The sequence below is a fragment of the Pelobates fuscus genome, chromosome 4 (assembly GCF_036172605.1).
Source record: "Pelobates fuscus isolate aPelFus1 chromosome 4, aPelFus1.pri, whole genome shotgun sequence".
Lineage (NCBI taxonomy): Eukaryota > Metazoa > Chordata > Amphibia > Anura > Pelobatidae > Pelobates > Pelobates fuscus.
In genome coordinates, this window is record NC_086320.1 from 280,778,420 (window position 1) to 280,802,105 (window position 23,686).

The window sequence follows — 23,686 nt, forward strand, 5'->3', positions numbered from 1 at the left end:
GAGAGGGATCAAAACATATATGGACAGAAGTTCAAATGGAGACCGGTATAGATGTAATACAATTATTTAAATAGCGCCAACATCTTCCGCAGCGCAGTACAACAGATAAAAAAAAATGCAAATATTCAATGCTAACAAAACAGGGATAACATAGGTGAAGACTAGGTGAAGAGGGCCCTGCCCAAACCATCTTAAATGTAAACCAAGAATTATGATGGTTTTACAAGGGCATTCTATATTTAATGTCAATATAGTAGAATTTAATAAATAGCAAATTTGGAGAATGTTTACAATTCAGCTAATTTGGGCTAAACTCAGCAATAAATCCTTAGTGAATTCTCTTCAATTTTTAATTTTGTTACTAACAAGGATCATTTCACTAAAAAGTGAATTGAAATCTGATTTTGGAAAATTAAGAAAGCATTTATTATAATTAAATTGAAATTTGTACAAACCCAGTGTATAGTCCCAATATTTCTGTTTTGTCCTTAAACGTGCAACGTTCACTCTTGAGAGAACCACACTTTATTATATGAAAAGCCAGATTTATGTTTGCAACATGATGTGTTAGATATAGAATAATTCACTGTATTCAATGCATGTATGAATTGTATGAATTCACTTTGTGTGCACTGATTAATTAATACCTGTCTTTAATTGGATAAACATAAAAACAGTTTAGGATTAAAGCAGATCATTACCCTGGGAGTAGAGGAGGTATATTCTAAAATTAGTGAATGGAAAAATCGAGGCTAGCTAGCTGATTTAGAAAAATCCTCTTAAAGCCACAACTTTCGCCAAAATATTTTCATAAGATTTGCAATTATAAAGGTTAGTTGCTAAACTGAGAATTAAAAGTGAATTTCGAATTTAATAGCAAAAGGAAGTGGAAACAATTTGTCAGTTTGTCAATTTGTCACAAGTCAGTTGTGTTTTCATTTTGGCTAGTTAGGCCTTCAGTGTGAAATTCTATGTGAATTAACGTTGAATTATCAATTTACTAAACAACACTGTAAAACTCGCTGCTTAGTGAATAACTACATACATCATTCTCATACTGATATCTTCATTTTTTCACTTCTCTGTGGCAATTGCCCCTTATACCCAGTAACATCTCCCTGATTTTGTATGATAGAAACTGTTATAATGTCGTGGGTTAACTTGCATCCCAAATTAATGTTTACAAAAATTATTCAAAACTCTCCAAATCGTAGTGAATTGAAATACGAACTTCACTTTAGGTTAAACTGGCCAAGCGACGACCAAATCACATACGTATATTTATCGAAATGTAGCCATTCGGATTTCAATCTGATGCCTCAGGACTTTAGTGCCTACCTACACCATATACAGTGTATTCAATAAAAACATTTCGATAATATAATTCGTTCATGTCAATAAAAGCATTCTAGTTAAATATACATTACTGAGATTTACCTAGCTCTAAATTAAACTTACAAACAAGGAAAATCTTAAACATCAGTATTCACATATCAAAGAATATATTATATGTAACATTGCTGAATATCTCTATCTATCTATCTCTTCATTAATTATTTTATGTGGCTAAGTAGATTCAGATGAGGATAATGGTCAACAATGATATAAAACAATAAAAGTATTAAAATAATAAAAAATAATAATACAATATTATAAATGCTGGATTGTATATTGAAGGATAAACCCAATTTAATTCCACCCTTAGCAGAGAAATAGTTAAATATATTAGTAATCGAATTCTTGTGTAGTGTCATTCTAATATTACAATATTCTGCTTATAATGTCAGTACATTCTAAATGATTAATTTACCAAGGTGAATAATTAAATGTTAGGTATGAGAAATGAAGGATTTTTTTGTTTGTTTTGTTTTTCTTTCTATGGCATGCATCATTAAAATAATGTTATAATATTTTTTTTCTTTTTTTTAATGTAATTAAAGTTTGACAATCTGCCACCATTTTAAAATAAATGTACTTATATTTATTAATTTAATTTTTTTTGCAGCTACGTGACTTGTATAATAAATAAACACTGTCAGCCTTTCTAAAATCGAAAGTCAAAAGTAAAAGCTACAATTTCCAAGCACTTCCAACTACAGAATAACTTCCTATTAGACATGATATAACCGTTTCTATATATTTAGCAAGTTTCATTAGCTGTAGCGTTATAAAACTCAGAGTGTGGTGATTGTGAGATTGTTTAGAAAATAGTATGTATGATATTACAGCGAGATCTTGCACAGGGAATCAGGACATCGTTCATAAAATGATCATATAGCTCTCTCATTTAACACAATGATAACTTTAAATTCTCCTAAAATCAGGACTATTTAAAATGCAATAAAAAAAGGTCAGCTTAAAGAAATGTCTGGCAGCTATACCAGTTAAAATAATTCTATGAAATTCTAAAAAATATATGTATTTAGCGAGAGTAATGGTGCTTTATGTGTGTATATATATATATATATATATATATATATATATATATATATATATATATATATATATATATATATATATATATATATATATATATCTGTGTGTATGTTAAATGTCTCATATGGAAAGTACACGATATATATACCAATCTATACGACTTAATCACTATACATTTTAACATGCATTATGTATTATTTGTATTGTATTATTATTTTTGATTATTATTATTATTTATTATTATTTTCAAGAAAACAAGCTGCATATTTTAGCCAAAATAAACATACTTAAACAAAACCCAGCAACAACAACATGATTGTATTTCTGGTTAATGGCAGACAAGTAACTGACTGTACACATTACATGTGACTTGTTGCAGTTTCAGTAAACATATATCCAGTTCTGGATCTAGCCCAGGGGACCAGACAGTAAAAGTAACAATGTAGTGGTTGAAGTACTCACCCAGGGGTTTTATCGTGCTCTCTGATGTGTCCCTGTCCTTGGGATTCCCACTGGACATCAGAGCTGCAATGGAAAAGGCATTAGCTCTGGAAGAGAGCTGGGGTTTGGGAGAAGCTGTGTATTCCATGCTGGAGCTGTCTGCTTAACCACAGACCAAGCACTGCAACAAGTAAACTGGGGGCAGGCTGGAGGCTGGGGGAAGCTCTGCTCACTGCACAGAGGGCTGGGGAGGTAAAGATGAACACCTAGTGAGACTCCTGTGGATACAGAAGAGCATTATTTGCTCAGGACCTTTGATTCCCTCCAGGGGCTGCTGCTGCTTTCCTGTGAGATGCTGGCCAATGACTGTAGCAAGGCTTTGGCATGAGGTCAGAAGTAGCCAGGGTGGGTCTTGTGGATTGGTGGAAGGAGAATGGCTGTGTGGGGATGATTGTTGTTGACTGTGTTGAGTGTCAGCCTCCCCTCTCCTTAATTTGATGGCCACACAGATCCTATCTCTTCCCTGGCCAATGGCTGCCTGATGAAGCTGATAAGTGTAGGGGAGGTGATGTTGGCCAGAGGTGTGTGCAGAGGGTGGAGAGCTGGGAAGGGATAGATTTGGATTCAGTCCGGACCCATTCAACTGCCTAAGTTTTAAAAGCTGCACATTGTCTCCTAAATCACTTTTAATTGCACAAAACAAATTGCACAGGAGTCATTTAAGGAGTGACAGGTGGGGTTTGGGATGTGTAAGTAGACTTAAAATCCTGAGGTGGAGATAAACTGCTGGGGTATTTTAGAAAATCAGGATAAATAATAAGTAACGCAACCTACAAGTGTGTGTATATATGTGTGTGTACACACACACACACACACACACACACACACACACACACACACACACACATACATATTATAAAAAAAATTCCAAGTGTATTACCTATAAGTTAGTAATTTATAGGTATACATTATTACTTGTGCATATTTTAACTTTCCATTCCTCTATTGCAGTGAGAAGTGGTGGTGGTGATTGGATGTAGGGGGTGTCCATGTGTGTGTGTCACATGTCATTGGTGACTAAATGTCTGATGGCAGCTGTCACCTATGAATGGTTGCCTAAATGCACATGTTTCCTGTCACTTCCATTAGTGGGTACATCACACATCCTATAGCACAGACACCTGGGACACACCGTGTGACTGGGGGACATTGATGATCTCCTCTGCAAAGTAGAGACACGTGGAGTTACAATTAATTGTAGGCGCTCTATCTAGAAGCCATATTAGTGAGACATTAAGGAGATTCCAATTATCTCCAAACCAGCAAAGAATCACTTGGGTTAATCCCTAGAGCGATAACGAGCAGCTCATACTATAATCACCAGCAGCCAGTCTACAAGCTTAGTCTACACTGGCTTACCCTGGACATTCACTGCACACAATCATAAAAAACAAAAACAAAAAACTATTCTCAAAGAAATACACAGACAGACACACTTACAACCATACACACACATCAACACACACATTCATACACTTACAAAAATACAAATGCACGCATATAAACAGCATTTACACAAATAAACATACACATGCATACACACACCTCCAGGAATACACACACACACACACACACACACACACACACACACACACACACACACACACACACACACACTTAGACAAATATACACGTGCATATATATACACACCTCCAGGAATACACACACACTCACACACACACTTACACAAATATACACTTGCATATATACACGTACAGGAATAAACACACACACACAAATATGCACATGCCCACATAGCCACACACACATAGATTTACACAAATATACACATGCACACGTAGACTTACACACACGAAGTATATTATTGTTCATTTCACAAGTTCAATTCCCCCACGAGTATATACATTTTTTCTAATCAAGTAAAAGGGTTATGTGTTAGATTTTTTATTTAGAGTGCATGCATTTAGTGATCACATTAATATTTGAAAATAAAATGAAGAGAAAAAAAAAAAGCAAACACAACTTTTTACTGTGTGATATATTTCCAACATAATATATATATATTTCTATACACACACCGTACACGGCCACTTCTGTTGAAGTTAGCACAGATTTGCTAAATGAAAGTCAATATAGTAAAGTTTGGGACACAATATCCAGTTAGACTGAACTGACATTCTATCGAACTCTGCTGTTTAGCTTGAATTTTGCTCAGTGAAAATTACTCGATTTTGTTTGTGTGCAAATATTACAATAATCACCAGGATTACTTTGTATGGGACCTTTATTTCCTTGTACTATGTACATTTTATGTTACACATATCCATCACCGAAAAATAAATACAAGACAAAAAAAAAAAAATGTGTATATTTACATTTATTTTATACTTGTGGGTGTATTATCCATTTATATTTATTTAATATAAAGAAAATTATAAATAATATCTTTGTGAACTTTTGTCAAGATTTTGACCTTATTACTGTAGATTATTACAAAGATCAGTTGAGCATTGTCACTCTTTGCTACACACTGTGTATAACTTTAAAATCTAACAATTTATATTTATAATAAATGGACAGCAAGGAGTCGCTGCTTTTCCCTGGAGAGGAGATTTTGGATTTCTTAGGATGAATTTCTTTATGGGAATGATTCTCTCCCTGTTGCCTGTATGCTGTGTGAACTAGCAGCCTAGTGCAGATCATGTCACTGTTTGGGGAGACATTGTGGCAACATTTGTATAGTCTGCATCCCTGTGCTATCTCACCCAGACCCTTTCTCGGTGGGGTTAATCCACTTCACAACACACCATTTTGTCCCTAATCTGAACAGGACAGCTCCATGAAGCTATGGGAAAGTGAGCTGCAAGGCTGGCAGCCAGTTACATGACATTCCAGGGCAGGTACACTGCTAAAGTTGTTTTCTTACAATGACATATCTCTGGTAAGTGTCTATTAATGTCATATTGTTATTTTTTTTCTTGCACTTGATATCTGCTCCTATTGTCTGCAGTCATTCAAATCCCCTGTAGTGGTTGAAGTCACTGAGAGCATTTTCAGTCTATATGTTTATCTGGAGAATTCATTTATAGCAAATAAACCAAATAGCCTATTTCAAATGTTTTTTTTTTTTTTTATATATATATATATATATTAATAGAAAGCAGTGTATGGATTTAAATGATCTGTTTAATTCATTTACAATGTCAAGTGATAGAAAAAAATATTTATAATTTTAAGTTAGATTGTATTTCTTTTGTTATGATTAATGTTAGTATTGTTTATATTATGTAATATTTTTTTAAAAAAACTTTAAATAAAAAATATTGGAATATAAATTATGCTAAATATATATTATGTTGAAAAGAAATCATGTTAAATATGTGTTATGATTAAACAGAATCTATCTATCTATCTATCATCTATCTATCCTTGGCTTTATATTAATTGATAAACTCAATTTTAAAGTAATTAATTAATGCACCTATCCAATTTACAGGTGGTTTTCAAGTTCCAATTTTATTTTTACATCCATGCAATACAGAGAGAAGCAATGATATCACACAGTCAGCAGCTGAGGGCTATTATATTAAAATATATAACTAATTGCAATCACAAGTACACTTAATGTAAACAGAGGTTGTGACTTTTTCTTCCAATTTGCTCTATATAAACTGCTACTAAGTAAATTAATCCATTCAGATGTAACCAGTGATCAGTTTTAAAATCTGAATGTAACATTATCGTAATCCCCATTAATATAACAACGTATAACACATTTTTATTTGTACATTGTATTTGTTGTTTAAACCAGTATACTGCTGTAGATTAAGTGTATTAAAATCCTGTAAGATAAAACACCTACATAAGGTAAACAAAAATAACGTACAGCAGAATCAATAAGGAAAAAAAACCCAACAACAACAAACATTATATTATCTGGATTTATTCAATCAACAAAATAGTTTAATTTTCTCTAAATACTTTGTTTTAAATAAATACAAATTCGTTTTCTAAATAATGAACACACCAATAAATCTATCTATCTATCTATCTATCTATCTATCTATCTATCTATCTATCTATCTATCTATCTATCTAATCTATCTATCTAATCTATCTATCTATCTAATCTATCTAATCTATCTAATCTATCTAATCTATCTAATCTATCTAATCTATCTAATCTATCTAATCTATCTAATCTATCTAATCTATCTATCTATCTATCTATCTATCTATCTATCTATCTAACTATCTATCATTATTTAATTAACATTTTATAAATCAGCTGGACATTTGCCAGAAACGAGTAATAGCTGTCTTTGGTGAATACTATTTGAATTTACAATACCACTTTGTCCTGTGATTTTATTTTCCCTGTTAAATAATTTCGGGTTCATAAATATCCCCCAAGACTAGTCTCCTTCTGCCCTAAGACGTTGATAAGGTAAAGTCTCCAGTCTAGACGTGTCTCTCTCTCTCTCTCTCTCTCTCTCTCTCTCTCTCTCTCTCTCTCTCTCTCTCTCTCTCTCTTTCTCCTTTGTTTGGCCAATTCATTTATTCGACTATTTCATTCGTATTTTTCTGCAGAATAAATAAATAAATAAATAAATAACAAAAAACCAACAACATTCCAAAGGGTGTAATATTTACAAACCTGTTTTTATTGTTTCCTACATAGCTCCATGAGAATATGGGAATTGGTAGGAGTGGGTTTGTATTATTTGCTATGATATGTATGGCAGACGTTACATTCATTGCTCAATGCTGATAAAATAAACGCCAATATACATCACTAAATAAAAATACACTAAGTGGTAGAAAAACGATAGCCATAAAAATGTGGAATTATTTATAATAGTGTAAGAACATAGATATTGTCAGAGGAATTTCTAATTTTCACCAACATTAATACCTACCCCTGTATTCTCTGAATATCTGCAAAATATGTTATTTATATGACCTATACGAATATTTCATTTAATTTATTTTTACATTTAATTATCCAAATTAATATGGCAGCAAATTGATCATCTAACAAATCCTAAGTGTTTTTGTACTAAACCTGCTTTATGGAGAATTGACACGAGAATTGCACATTTTAGGCCAAATTACCAAATTGGTAAAATGTTCCTAACCTGCTTTTTCCACTTCTTCTAATTTGTCCTTAAAGCTGCAGTTCTCTTGTGGACTCCTCACAATTCTCTATTTATTTAATAAATGAATCCCAATGAAAAATAGTCAATCACGAGCTGGGAAAAGTCTGGTTTTGCAATACGTTTGATTTGTTTATTTTTTTCTTGTATTTTTGTCTCAGTTTTGCAAGATTGTTGTTAACCCAACGCGACTGCTGTTTAGCACCCACCACACAAGTAAACCGGCGTTATAGCACCTGGAAGACCTGTTAACTAATCCATCCTATAAAATTATGGATAAAGAGAAGTTCTTTCTTCATTTTAACCAATGAAGTGCTGGTATTGGAAGGGTTAATGTAGGACCAGATCATGAATCAAATGCTATGTTCAAACGTTCCAAACATGCCAGAGTGTCTTTCAGACAAGATCATATTTATTTATATTCTCATAACCTGTTTAATGGTTCAGTAACCACATGGAAAATCACAGATCACAACATTGACTCTGTTGAAAGACAAAGGTGCATTTTTCTTTAAAAAAAAAAATACCATGGTAATAATAGTAAAAAATAAAATAATATAATATAATGGTAATACTAGTATAACGTGAATAAAATAAAATATATAAAAAAAAAACAAAGAGCAGAATAAAACATCAACATACATGTAGTTCTATTTAGCAACTAAAACAGATTTTAATTTTGTTTTTGTATCATCTTTAGATAATTCACATTTCACAATATAAATCTACAATCTTTGTTATTATTATTAGTATTACTTTTTTCTGACATCTGGCTAAGCATCATGGGAATTTTAGACTGCATTGAATCAAAAGACCCAAGGGGTGTAAGGTTTAAATAAAACTACTTGTAATGAAATGATATACAGTTTCCTCCTTTTTTGCAAGAGTTACTCTGACCTTATCCAATCTCATTGCTTGGTGTCATTTGGTGCATTGATTTAAATGGTACTCCCAGATCCCTGCACCTGCCCTCTCCTATAATCACATTTAGTCCAATGGATTGTTCTGTAAGCAATCAGAGTTGCACTCTTTTTTTTTCACCATGTAAACCAATCCTCAGTATTATTTTTACAATTAAGTAACTTTTCTGTATTGCAAAGCAAGATGGCAAGAATTCAGACAGCTCCATTTAAGCCTAAAATGAATCCTATAACTAAAAATTTGGCCGAGAATCCCTATGCTTGTCATTGAATGTTACATCTGGATAACTAACAATTGTTTATTTGCTGGCTGCCTTAAAATTTAACTTGTTGTTTTTAAAGTGTCCCCCATGGAATACAATGTGTATTTTTCTAAGACCCTGATGTCATGCAAACATGGTGAAATTATGTTAATTCTCTTTTCCTTTGCTTACTTTGCTTCAATAAATATATTGCATTCTTTAGGTATTTAATGCACGCTGGAGCATTAATTAAAACGTGTGTAATAAATGTAACATATCATGTTTTAAGCGCTGCAGCAGATGTTGGCACTATATAAACACTGTCCTAAACATTATATTCTTGTGATGAGCTAAACACTGACCTGCAATGCTTAAATGCTTAAAATAATGAAGTTAGGGGAAAAGTTATAAAACAAAAATCAGAGTTTAGTATTCTATGTTATATTTCATGGCCTAATAATGATATTTGAGTAAAAAAAAAAAAAAAACCACACACAAAATGAGTTTGAACCTATTCAGTAAATATCGATTTGTTGCGCTGAACTGAAAATTGACTTGCAGTCTTTAAGTTAAAATAATGAAATTCTGATGGGGTGAGTAAGCACCTGTACAAGATAGACTCTTTTCTTTTTGGATCTATTTAACTCACCTGCTGTTATATTCTGTCAGGAAACTTCAAACACTACAAAACTCATACTTCTGATTTGGAACATATTGAGGAGGCTAATGAAATTAATTAAAGACTCTGCAAGTTTTAGTTCATATAATATCGAGGACCATGCACATTGGCCAGATGCCTGAGCTGTGGCGTCATTGCCAGCCTCTTCCTCCATGTTCACAGAGGACAATAGTCCAGATAACTGACTTGCTTACCTGATATTATGAAGAGTTTAGAAATACAAGTAGGACTTACTTTTCCTGGAAGAATGAACAATTTTGAAAGAGGAAGTGGCCAATTTGTGTTGCTGCAATGAAGGATGGCATGGAAGAAGTATACAGTGTACATTTTTAAGACATCCTTCTCTCCTCCAAAACACCATCATGTCTTCTCCTTCCTCTTAAACTCCACCAGCCACCCATTGAAACTCCATACATCCTTCTTGTAAACCCCATCCTCCTCAGGGATCAGGTATCAGTAGTCAGGTATCAGATATCAGGAGTTAGGGATCAGGAGTCAAGTATTAGGAGTCAGGTATCAGATATCAGGAGTAAGCTATCTGATATCAGGCATCAAGGATCAGGAGTCAGGCATCAGATACCGGGAGTCAGGGATCAGGGATCAGGAGTCAGCTATCATGTGTCAGGAGTAAAGGATCGGGAGTCAGGTATCAGATACCAGGAGTCAGGGATTAAGTATCAGGAGTCAGGTATCAAATATCAGGAGTCAGGGATCAGGAGTCAAGTATTAGGAGTCAGGCATCACATATCAGGAGTCTGGGATCAGGAACCAGGAGTCAGGGATCAGGAGTCAGGGATCAGAAGTCAGGCATCAGATATCGGGAGTCAGGGATTAGATATCAGGGGTCAAGGATCAGATATCAGGTATCAGGATTCAGAGGTCAGGAGTCTGGGATCAGGTGTCAGGGATCAGGAGTCAACTGTTAGGAGTCAGGTATCAGATATCAGGAGTCAGGGATCAGGTATCAGGAGCAGGGATGTATTTATCATAAGGCAAACAAGGCATTTGCCTAGGGCGGCACTTTCAGGGGGGGGCGCCAAAAAATGCCACCCTAAGATCCCAGACAAATGCCTTGTTTGCCTCGTGTTCTGGGGCTGTCCGCCTTACTGTGAGTGAGTGAGTGTAGCTGTCAGTGTGTGTCTGTGAGTGATAATGGGTGTGCCTGTGAATGTCTGTATGTCATTTTATGTGTATCTGAGAGTGTGTGCCTGTCAGTGAGTGGGTGTGTCAATGTGTGTGTCTGTCAAAGTGTGTGTTGGTTAAACAGTGTGTGCCAATGACTGTATCTGTCAGTGAGTGTATATCAGTGCATGTATTAATGAGGGCATGTGTCTGTCAGTCAAAAAAATGGCCTTGACATGAATTGAGGGGGCAAATTTAGATTTTGGGGGTGCCCGAATTTAGTTGTGCCTAGGGCAGCACAAATCCAAAATACGCCACTGATCAGGAGCCAGGTTTTAGATATCAGGAGTCAGGGATCTGGTATCAGATATCAGGAGTCAGTAATTGGATATCAGGGATCAGATATCAGGAGTCAGGAATTAGATATCAAGAGTCACGTATGAAGAGTCAAGTATTAGGCATCAGGCATTAAATATCAAGAGTCATGTATCAGATATCAGGAGTCACATATGAGGAGTTAAGTATTAGGCATCATGCATCAGATATTTAGGAGTCAGAGATATCACGAGTCAGGTATCAGATACCAGGAGTTAGGTATCAGATATCAGGAGTCAGGTATCAGATACCAGGAGTCAGGGATCAGGAGTCAAGTTTTAGGAGTTAGGGATCCGGAGTCAGGCATCAAGTATCAGATATCACTAGCTAAGCATTGGGAATCAGAAGTCAGGTATCAGGAGTAAAAAATCAGGTATCAGGAATCCGGAGTCAGGTATCAGATACCAGGAGTCAGAAATCAGGTATCAGAAATCAGGTACCAGGAGGGATGTATCATTAGTTAGGCATCAGGAGTCATCAGATATCAGCAGTCAGGCATCAGATACCAGGAGTCAGGTATCATTAGTCAGACATCAGGAGTCAGGTATCAGGCATCAGGTATCAGGTCTCAGGCATCAGGTATCAACCTTCAGGATGGGATTGTGTGTTTATGTCTCATGGTTATGAGTTTACATAGGACAACCTAAACTGTTTATTTATACTATTATCTATACTCGCAAATGTCATATATGAAACACAATACTTGTGCTATATAAACTCCGGAACAAGGATAAGTCATCATATGTAGAAAACATAAAAAGGATGACTTTGATATTTGATAGATTGTGTGCTTATGTCACATGCTCAGGAGTTTACATAGTACAAGCAATTTTTATGTTTATTTTTTAAATGTTAAATTTTTTTGTGTGCATCAATACAGTAACTGGTGCAATACAGGTACATGTATACATAGTCAATAATGTAGCCTAAAGTAAACAATATTCCTAAAACAAGGAAATTGCACATTTTTGTATAAGTAACAGTGCATAATGATCAACATTTAGGAGACAAATAACAAAGGATACATTGGCTGAGACACAAGGCATTACGGGAGTAGCACAAAGGATTAATAATTATGAAAATAGCCATAAAAATCATATTAAAGGCATCAGTGATCGTAATCTAAACTAGACTATGTACCAACATTAATCGAGAATATAAAGCACGTAGACATGAGGCCCATGAACCAATCTTGGGCATAAATTAAAATCAGTCAATTCCCTTCAAAGGCAGGAAACAGTCCCACATGGTGAAATTCGGACAAATGGCTGTAGGCCCCTGTACGAGTATGTATATAGGTCAAAGACATAACTTACCAGAATTCACTGCCTGAAGTGGTGGTAAGGGTACCGAGGCTTCTCCAATAGTCTAATGAGGCCCAAGTTTCAGTTTTCTCAGGCTTTTCCTTACATAACTAGAAGACAGCTGGTTCTGTGGTTTCCAGGAGTGAACAGGTGCCTTCTGGCTGAAGACACCATCCTGTAGATGTGAATCACTCTGCGGAGCCTGTTGCGGTAAGTTAGATACCTTTTTTTTTATTACAGGAGGCAGTAGACAGAGGCTTAGTTTCATACAGAAATCTACAAAGTGCCTTTCCAAGTTTGCCATGGTAGAGGGCTGTGCACTTTGAAAGTCTTGCGACCACATGGCATCTGCCATCTTAGAAGGGCTTCTGAAAAAACTGGGGGCTCCAAGAACTCTAGCAGGTCTCATTTTTACTGACTGAAGATGCCTGGAATATAAGTGCCACTGAGATAAAGTCTACTAGGATAACCCACTACGAACATGGGGGAAACGGGGATTGAGTCAGAAGCTTCTGAGTCCCAGAAGATTAAGGGTAGAGAGATTGGCCATCTCCCTCTCACCAACATCTCTAAGTAGGCCATAAGGTTGCCTCTGTAAAACTGAGACCACAGAAGCCCGCAAAAATGTTGAGTTTTTTTTAGAGAAAAGGCTGGGAAGAGAGGATAGTTAGGAAGAGAAATTGGAAATAAAGCACAGAATGAAGGTAGATATTGGGTATAGAAGGAATAGACAAGAACTTGGGGAGAGAGGATATGTGAAAATAGACTGAGATGAGCAAGAGAAACTGGGAGAAACTGGTGAGATGGCAGAGACGGTACAGATGAAGACTAAAAATACTATGTGATCCTCCACCCAAAAGTTCAACACATTACCATATCACCACATCTGACTACTCTCTTTCACGCCATCTCCAAGATTTTTTTTCCTTCTATTTCCAAGTCGCAGTTTGTTTCTCCTCCATACTAGGATCAACCATAGGGCCTACAGGCACCATGAAGACAACCTGGCCAAACCTGGACTCATTCACTATCTCTATACTTAGATGTACAGCGCTACGGAATGTGACGACGCTATATAAATAATAAAATAATAATAATAATAATAATGGGGAGGCAAACTGGTAAACTGCACAAGGTCCATGGGAGCTTAATTGCTCATATCTTAGCAAGGGTATGAAGCATTAGAGATATAGTATTACATATGGCAATACCTAGCGGTATTTCACAGCAGTTCCACAAGCAAATTAGGATAGAGACACAAATATAACTTTTGTACTTTACACTTGGTGGAATAAAAAACATTAATAAAATAGTGAAATATTCTTATGGGTATTTGTAAGACTTCTGCTCACATTGAGATGCAATACAAAGCAGGAGAAAGACCCCATCAGAATACAAATAGTGAGGAACAGATGAAACAATTTTTCCCTGGTCCCCCACACAAGTTCATATGACAATGTGGCCTATGTTCCGGCTGCACCCTCTGTAATTACTACTCTTATTCCACTGTGGAAATCTTCTATTTTAGGCTGTGGTATGCCACATCGTTGAAATAGATCTGATTACTCTCTGCCCAGTAAAGGGCCACATCTGGAGTACAGATAATTAACCACAATCTATACATTGTGCCAATAGATGATATATAAGACATAGTAATGGTTTTTACATGTGATATCATTTTTCCCATATTTTTTATTTTCCTATTGAACTTAATTGCATCTTATAATAATAGTAGCTGATTTGCATATTGCTCCAAATGATGGTACCTATACTAAAAAACAGCCAGTCATCCTGGCATTCATACCTGGATGGGTGGACACGTTATAACCATGTAGTTGGAAAAAAAATGCTCAATTAACATCTCCTAAAGCAACAGAAAATATTATTTATCTTTTTTTCTTGGTTTATCATAGTTATTGTTTTAGCAGATGTTATGGGTAAAAGTGAAAGCCATTACAGGTATCACAAACCCATGATTTACATGAAAGAGTGCCCTTATAACTTTGGAAGTCCAACAAGTTAGAAGTTCTATAATTATTATATTCCTAGCGCTCGCTGCCTTACTATATTTGCATATATGATATATAATGTAATAAACGCATTTTATTCTACAAGTGTGATCCTTGCCAACAAGTTCATACAAAATATACCCCGATCCATTTCACAGATAAAAAAGATATCCTTCCGATAAAAAGGTTCTCGTTGACATACAACTCCCAATACCCTCAGCCATCCATTCGATGGCATCTTTCGTTAGAAATGTTTCCCACCTAGTAACAGCTGGAACTGACTAAGCTTCCATTAAATTTGTCATCTGCATCAAATTCCTCAACAAAGACCCTCAATGTCACCTACACCGAGAGAACTTGAATGCCAGGAAGTTTAAGCCTATTAGAGTCGGACTAAGAATTGCATTCAGTGGAGAGAGAGTAAAAGGCTCTATTAAGACCCGAGAGTTGACAATTAGATTATAGTTCAGTTGCTAGTGGATAATGTGCTAAAAGCTTTCTCACTCAGTGTAACTCCTTACTGAAAATTATTCACACTTTGCAGGTTAGCGTACACACATATAGCCAGCAGAGGATTGAGTCAATGGGGAAAAGCAATGCATGGGCACAGTTTTATTTCACATACACAAATACAACGTGTATGACAAGCAGCACTTTCTAGTGCTGGTCTCCAAACACCTATTACAATCAATAAACAGATATAATATGTAGTTTAGCATTTTATTTACATCAGAAGTTACAGGGATTTATTAAAAACACAGTTTTAAAAACACACGCCTACATTGCTTCATGATGCATGTATGTTTTATGTAGGACAAATTACTGCTCCCCATAATCAAACTTGGAACTAATATCGATTTTAATGCAGTTTTTGACACTGACAGATGTAGGGTGATAAGGTGCCTCTTTAAAGGACCACTATTGTGCCAGGAAAACATACTCGTTTTCCTGGTACTATAGTGCCCTGAGGGTGCCCCCACCCTCATGGCCCCCCTCCCGCCCGGCTCTGAGGAGAGGAAAGGGTTAAAACTTACCTTTATTCCAGCGCCGGGCGGGGAGCTCTCCTCCTCCTCTCCGCCTCCGATCCTCCCTTTCGGCTGAATGCGCATGCGCGGCAAGAGCTGCGCGCGCATTCAGCCGGTCTCATAGGAAAGCATTATCAATGCTTTCCTATGGACGCTTGCATGCTCTCACTGTGATTTTCACAGTGAGAATCACGCAAGCGCCTCTAGCGGCTGTCAGTGAGACAGCCACTAGAGGATTTAGAGGCTGGCTTAACCCTTATATAAACATAGCAGTTTCTCTGAAACTGCTATGTTTATATAAAAAAGGGTTAAACCTAGCTGTACCTGGCACCCAGACCACTTCATTAAGCTGAAGTGGTCTGGGTGCCTAGAGTGGACCTTTAAGCTCTTTCACTGCTGGAAATTCTTTCGATTTAAAATTTGCAGAAGACCAAGGGAATTTTGAACAATATATTGCTTTTTACTTTTCGCCAAAATTACCGTCCTTTCTCCTCTTTCAAATAAGAATTCTTATGACATATTAATTAAAACAATGAATACCACTCCCTTCTTGGTGTATGTATCCTCTTCCAATAAGTTAAAAATCTTAATAAAAAGTAAAAAAAGAAGTCTTGAGGTCCTGTTGCAGGCTCCCTTCAGTCAGCCAAAGTACTCCTCATTTCAATGAGAGACATTCATTACCCAATTATATTGCTGGACTTGTGCATTTATAAGCTTGTTTCTTCTTGTTATCCCTTTTTGCATAGTGCAATGTCTTCATAGATCAGGAAACCAATGGTAGAGAGGTTTGGAGAAGCTACTTTGGATTGCTGGCTAAATGAAAAGTGGGATAAGCCTTACTCACCTACTGGGCCACCAATGAGAAAGAAAATTAAAGACTATTGGAAAGGGGATTGTGGCTGAGTAATTTTTTTACTGTGATACTGATTTTATACAGTCCCTGAAAAAGTTCTCCAACACAATGAAATACTTTGGACCCTTTTTCTTTAAAATTTTCAATTTAATTAGCAATATTTTTTTATAGATTTGCTATCGAGTTTGCTGAAAGAAGTAATACATTTATATGCAACACTAAGCCCGACAGCTAAGAGAGGTCCTCGGCTCAGGGGATTTATCAGTTTAAAGGGCCCCAGAATATAGGAGGAGGCTTCCTGTAGCTTTATATTCCCTTTTGATATGCAAACGCAATTTGATTGTAGAAGCCATTATTTATTAAAGCAATTTACATTTCTTTCTTTTTAAAATTTCTTTATTTTTGTTTGTTTTAGAAACAAGCTATATCCTCTATTGGTTGTTTGATATAGAGCTGTAACCTTGACTCATATTTTGGGTGTAATTCTAATTTGTATCTTAGGACCAATACATGTAGAAGATCTAGCAATGTCAAGGCAGAAGTGACAATACCTGTCCAGCAAAAATCTCTTACACTTGGCACATGAGCAGGTCCCAATCCATGTCCTGAGAAATAAGCAACAAATCACCTGGGTGTACTCAAAACTTTCATTATGGCTGGACACCACTCTTAGTAAATGTAGAAGGTCCAGACCTTCTAAACTGTTGAGATCAGGTTCACATGTAAAGAAATCGTTCAGACAAGTCATAGATAACTTAAAAGTTGGGGAAATCAGTTTCTGCACACTGATTTCATCTTTTCAACGACTCACTGGTGATGATGCAAAATAACACAAAGAACTCCAAAGTCCCAGATAAAAATCCCCTATCAAGGGCCAGCCCATAGCAAACATGAGTATCATGAGACCAAGAGTTATAAAGAGAGAGAGAGAGAGACACACACACACACACATGTTTGAATCCTGGTCAGACCACCTCACCAGTGCCCAGGAACAATTTACTGCCACTTATGGTCCAAAATGTGATGACAGCATGGAATGTTATTGGTCCTTAGACCAATAGTTTGATTTAGTTCTACATTTTAACTTCTACTTTAAAAGCGTCAATTTCATTTACAGACATTTTATGCATGCATGAGATTTATGAAGATGGCAACAGGTAGTTGAAATAAATATGTAATTCACAGCTGTATGCTGTATGCTTGTGTGGAAACCTTATATATGTCTTAATTGACAATAAGGAACAGGATGTTACTGGGAATAAACTTTTTTTTCAAAAAAAATGCCAATCTTTGACAATATTATGTCAGTAGACTTAAGTTTTCTTTATATTTTTCTTTGTGTTGATTCAGATTACAGGTGACAAGTTGAGTGTACTTTTTCAATCCCAATAAATAAGTAGTTTTATTGAATTTACTTCAAAGCAAGATTGTATTTCCATGTATTTTAAAATAAGTAAAAGGTATAATGTACCAGATGAATAGTAACGACTTGTTTGTAAATTAAAGGGACACTATAATTATAGGAATCCAAACATGTATTTCTAACACTATAATTTTGGACTATCTATTAGAGTCCCCAGCTACAATCAGAGTGGAGAAATAAGTATACTTACCATTTCTCCATCACCTCACCGCTCTCGCCGTGGCTGTCCCCACCTCCATGGCTGAGATTATCAATCTTCGCAGTTAATCCAGTGATTTCCATAAGCAACATCTCAATGCATCTCTATGGGTCTCTAGGATTCACCTCTAGTTGCTGTATGAGTGACTGCCACCAGGGGTGTTACTAAGCAGCAATGTAAACACTGCCTTTTCTCAGAAAAGGCAGTGTTTACATTGAAAAGCCTGCAGGGACATGCTATACTCACCAGGACAATTACATTAAGCTGTAGTGGTTCTGGTGACTAATGTTTTTCTTTAACAAACTCAATTTGTTTGTTATCATAGACATAGTCTACCCATTTACTTTCACTTACTAGAAATACTATTTCATCTAACAGAATTATCAGGAAGGAAATCAGAACAGGAGCTCAAAAGTAGCAAGAAAGGAAGGAGAAGCTGATGCACTATAAAAGTAACAACCAGATGACTTTTGACAGACTTGCATTGCATTTTAAGGCTGCTCTTTTCTTGCAATTAATAACGTCCATGAAATCCCTTCTGTCATTACTTGGAGCCTGGAGCACTTAAAGTGTTTGATAGTGTTTCAGGAATTCTGCACAGGCACCTTCATTCTGATGGTTTACGCTACTGTGAGATGTCAGCTTCTGATCCCCACTGGAGAAATAAATGGCTAGTAATTCCTACGAGACATCTACTTTGCATCATTTTTTATTCATAATTTCCTTTTTACTCAAATGATTAAATGATCCACATAGTTACCATATCTTTCTACCATTGGTTTCCTGATCTATGAAGACATTGCACCATGCAAGAAGGGATAACAAGAAGGCCTATCTATGGTCAGAGAGGTAAACAAATTTTTACTTAAACTTTGTGTTTACGGTAACTATGCTTAACTATTTGTTTTATTTGGTGTTATTTTTATTGGATGTATTGTATATTGTTTTGTATATGAATTCGGATTCTGCAGAAAGAAAAAAACAGAAAACGAAACATCACACACCTTCAGGAAGGGGAGGAGGTGTCAGACATACAAATGTACACAATTAGGGATTATTCTAGCCTCGGTGAGGGAATAATCTAAATTTTATTAAAGACAGGAGGCGGATATTTGCTTTATCTTCTTTACTGAAACCTCCAGCAGCAAAGAAACAGTTAACAGAACTTTTCAAAACAACCAATTAGAACAAAGCAACAGTAGTATAAAACCCCTAAGCAGGCTCTTCCACTTCCTCTTTCTTTGATGAGGTCGGGCAGGAGAGCAAGGAAACCAACAAATCCACCTTGTAGCAGACACATCCAGAGAAACAATCGTCAAGCCCAGAGAGAAAACAAATTACACTGCAAGAAAAAGGAAAACATTGTGAAAGTAAACTGTCAAGGCAAGATGTCATATCCATACAATATCACTTGCACATCATAATACCTGATGAATAAACAAAGTCTACAGATCTTATGAAGACTTAGTATCTAGTATGTAACTAAACTAAAAGGCATTGACGAAACATAATTACAACACAAACATGATGAATAAAATGCACAAGGACAATCATCACCGAATAATAGAAATAACCATTATTATGTAAAACCATGCATTCACAAAACATAACAATATTCCCAATTAATTATAATAGAATAAGACCCAAATCCAAGGAGGGAACGTAAAAAAGAAAAGGGGGGAAATATTCGCCTCCTGTCTTTAATAAAATTTAGATTATTCCCTCACCGAGGCTAGAATAATCCCTAATTTTATGGCAGGACAGGAGGCTTCATATTTGCAATTTTAACGCCCAAATAGTAGAACCAGAAGCAATATGAGATAGAGGACTGAAATAAAAGGAGAATGGAAAAACCCATTCCCTAAACCAAGCAGCGTTGTAGAGAAAATGCAGAAGGGACCCAACTACTTCCAAAGTTTTTGAGGTGACAGCACCCAGAACCAAAAAGTGTCCGAGAAGAACTCTCAAGGTCAGCCAATGAGAGGATCCACCAAATCAAATGGGCGAACGAAGATGCAGTAACAGTCCAAACCGGCCGTGCGCAGAAATCAACAGCTGTCCATGAGTAGATGGACGAAAGAACCAGATTCTGGATCTACATGGACGTGTACAACCTGTCAGAACTGTGGCCTATCCGGAGAATAGGGGTACAACACAGAGGACGAATAGAAATAAAATATGTGTGGAGCAGAAGCCGATGTACTGAACGGCAAGAAGGAAGCAGACACTACATCGATACCATGATGTCAGAACGCCATGAAATACAAGATGCACTGGGGAAAACCGTAAGCGGAAAAATTGTCGCAAGGCAAGGAAATGCAGAACACACAATACCACTATAATTGAGGAATAGCGAGAGATAGGGCTCCTGTAAGGTATACACCTCATGGTAGACTGCAGACCAAGAGATCCTTACCAATGCCATTAATCTTGAGAAAACGCACATGAGTCGTCCACTAGCTGACATAGGACGTGAATGGCCCCATACGATCCTACCCTGAGAGGGCAACTCAGCCAGACAATGGGGACAGCCATAATAAGGACCGTCATACGGACCCAAACATCTCTCCAGACACCAGTCGTGGCAGGCTACCCCTGTGGAACCCACACAGGACATTATGAGACAGGGAGTCATGGATTGCTTTCCCATGGCAAACTCCAGCAAAAAGGGGAAAGCACGGAGGACTCCTCCGAAGTGGTGTGGCCAGGCGAAACGACACTCCCAGGAATTCGGTCTGAAGCAAAGCCCGAAGTATCCTGGAGGTAAACGGGATGCATACGCCCTGAAGGAGACCAAGGTTGGAAAAGGCTTCTCTCGCCTCGCTGAGGATTCGGCAGCCAGCTGGAGAACCGCTCCGTATGGCGGTTCGCACCGAATTTAATCATGCCAGTACTCAAGACTCCGGAGGGTGAGGCAACCAATCAATCATTGTCCCGCAGACATTCTGTCACAAATTACGAATACTTGTCCAGACGCTATAGATAGCGATTCTACGTGAGATCCGACTGCAGTCCGTAGTGGGCAACCAGTGATAAGTCCACGCCGGAAGGTAGCGAGCAGTACTACTTCCTCTGTGAAAGCTGTGAATGTTGAACAAACCTGCAGGTAGTTCCATGCAGTTGGCACGAAGAGGTCCCTCCTCCGGACTCCAGAGTCCAAGCCGCAGTTGGTTGGGGTCCGAAACTCCTAGGTAGGTCAGGTCCCCCTATGTCGGAGTCATCAGTTAAGTTTTAGATGAGCTTCATCCGAGGTCACATGATTCGGTCGTACCAGGCCGAAGACCCGTGAAAGCGTCATGTTGGAGCGGCTGATAGTACTGGATCCTGGAGGTATGGCCTCGATGGCGAATAATAACCGGTCAATCGACCGGGTTGGGCCCCTAAGTGTGACCCGCGGGTTGTGGAGCATATGCCTGGTATTTTCCTTGAAGACGGACATCTTGGTCCTCGGGAGGCGGAGCACCGCCTGGACCGAATATTCTATTAAAGACCAGAAACTGGGTTGCCTGGGAGTGAGTCAGATTCAATATGTCCATGTTGATGGCGAAATCCATGCGGGTTTCTTTCATGTCTAGTTGAGGGAGAGAACCAATCGTCCACGCCGAGCAGCTCTCTGAGGGGATGAGTGCCCTCCATCTCGAAGTGTCCACAGGCGACATGTGCATTGGGAGCATGTAGCTTGGGGATGGGGCGGGAGTTCACTCCACCGCACCCTTTGCCCAGCATGGCAACTTCGGAATGGACGTCTCTTTGGTCATGCGTATCGCTCATGGAACGGTCAAAGGTTCCGCAACCTTGATCCTGAGTCCGGGCACGGTCCGAGAGACCTCTGGGGCTAGTTAAGGGGAACCCTATGAATAGACTTGTCAGCTCAATATGTACGTGAGGGTAACTCTGGAGAGCAGACCCAGCACTTGGATGCCAAATCCGCCAGTTTGATGTCCAGCTTGGACAGGGGCCGTTTCGCGGTTCTCAGGGGTAGAAACCAACTAGGCGATACCTATAAGTCATATCGGTCCATTCCAAAGGGAATTTAGTCTTCTCCGCTTTCCAAGCTGTAACGCGCCGTTTGTCCCAAGGAAACATCTGTGTCCGAGTGTCATCGACATCCAGTCGTTAGTCCCAGATAGAGTGCAAACCCTGTATCAGGTGTTTGCGGAGTCTTTTCTGGACTCCGTCATGAAGACTGATCCTCTTGATGAATCCATCCATTAGCCAACGCGTACAAGGGGTGGCCGGTGGAGTGTCCCCTGTAGGGTACTGATGGTTTCTGGCAGTGAGGTCAGGGGGGTGGCATGAGGACAGGTCAAGTGACCTTCTGGGTGCGGGAGATTTGTCCTTCGGTCGTGATTGCATAACTGCCATAGAGGTAACACTGTCAGAGTGATACCTGGTGCGGCCAGCTGGGGGTCACCCAGCGTGCAAGAGGGGGTCACTCAACAAGCACAAGCATACCATGCAGTATAGGCCAGCAGGGGAGGGGGTCACCCTCAGTCTGAACATAATCGGACACTGTAAGTACAGTAGTGCCATAGTGGTTAGCCGTATAATAAAGTAACCAGACATTGCCGGTCCAGCAGTGCAGACGGCAGGAGGGGGTCACCCTCATATAACCATAACCGGGCATTGCAGATCCAGCAGTGCTGTAGGTAAGAGGGGTTCAAACTCAGTGTGGTATCAGAGGTCTGTACACCCAGTAGTGCAGTCAGCGAGAGGGGGTCACCCTCATTATGGTTATAACGGGACCCTTTAGGTCCAGCAGAATAGTCCACAGGAGGGGGCCACCCTCAGTATCTGCGTATAGCAGGGCACCGTAAGAACAGTAGCTCAATCAGTGGGAGGGGTACCCTCTTTTACGGGTATACCCGGACGCTGCAGGCCCAGCAGTGCAGACTGTAGGAGGGGTTCCCCCTCGGTATGATAATAACAGGACATTGCCGGAGCATTAGTGTAGGAAGCAGGAGGGGGTCACCCTCAGCATTAATCCTACAGGACACCGTAGAGCCAGCAGGATACTCATTGGTAGCCATGTTGCCAGAGGGAGGGGGTCACCCAGCCCACAATGGTGTCATACGTCCATTATTATGGTCCAGTAGCGGGTAGAGCCCCAGAAATATGGACGGGGTGGTCACCCCACGTAATAACAGGGCTGTATGTGGGGCCAGTTAGCCCCCCTGAGGGGTAGAAGGGTCCATATAGCTAGAAGCTGACTAACATCTACAGACTACTCAGGTATTATATTAGGATACACTTTCGAAGTGTATGTATACTGGAAAAATTGAAGTACCTTGCAGGAAGGGCAGCAAATCCTAGGCAGGGGAGCTAGGTGCTGAAAAACAGGCCATTTAATTTTTATGAGAAATGACTGAACCTTAAGAGAAAGACTTGATTAGCATATATCACATGTGGCATAGTCTTGTTAAACAATGATTTTTTTAAACAATGATTTTTATTTGAGCAGTAACATGCCCCTTTAAATC

At 38.2% G+C, this 23,686-nt stretch overlaps 1 protein-coding gene across 2 annotated transcripts in view; it reads right to left on the reverse strand.

Annotated features, from left to right (window-relative positions):
- The window catches only part of TBX20 (T-box transcription factor 20), a 39,071-nt gene extending 35,746 nt beyond the window's left edge, over positions 1-3,325 (reverse strand). For both annotated transcript variants that reach the window (XM_063452146.1, XM_063452145.1), the window contains exon 1: positions 2,899-3,325. In XM_063452146.1, the coding sequence (XP_063308216.1) occupies positions 2,899-3,025 (127 nt within the window). In that variant the 5' untranslated portion in view covers positions 3,026-3,325. The remainder of the gene's footprint in view (positions 1-2,898) is intronic.
- Positions 3,326-23,686: the final 20,361 nt, after the last annotated feature.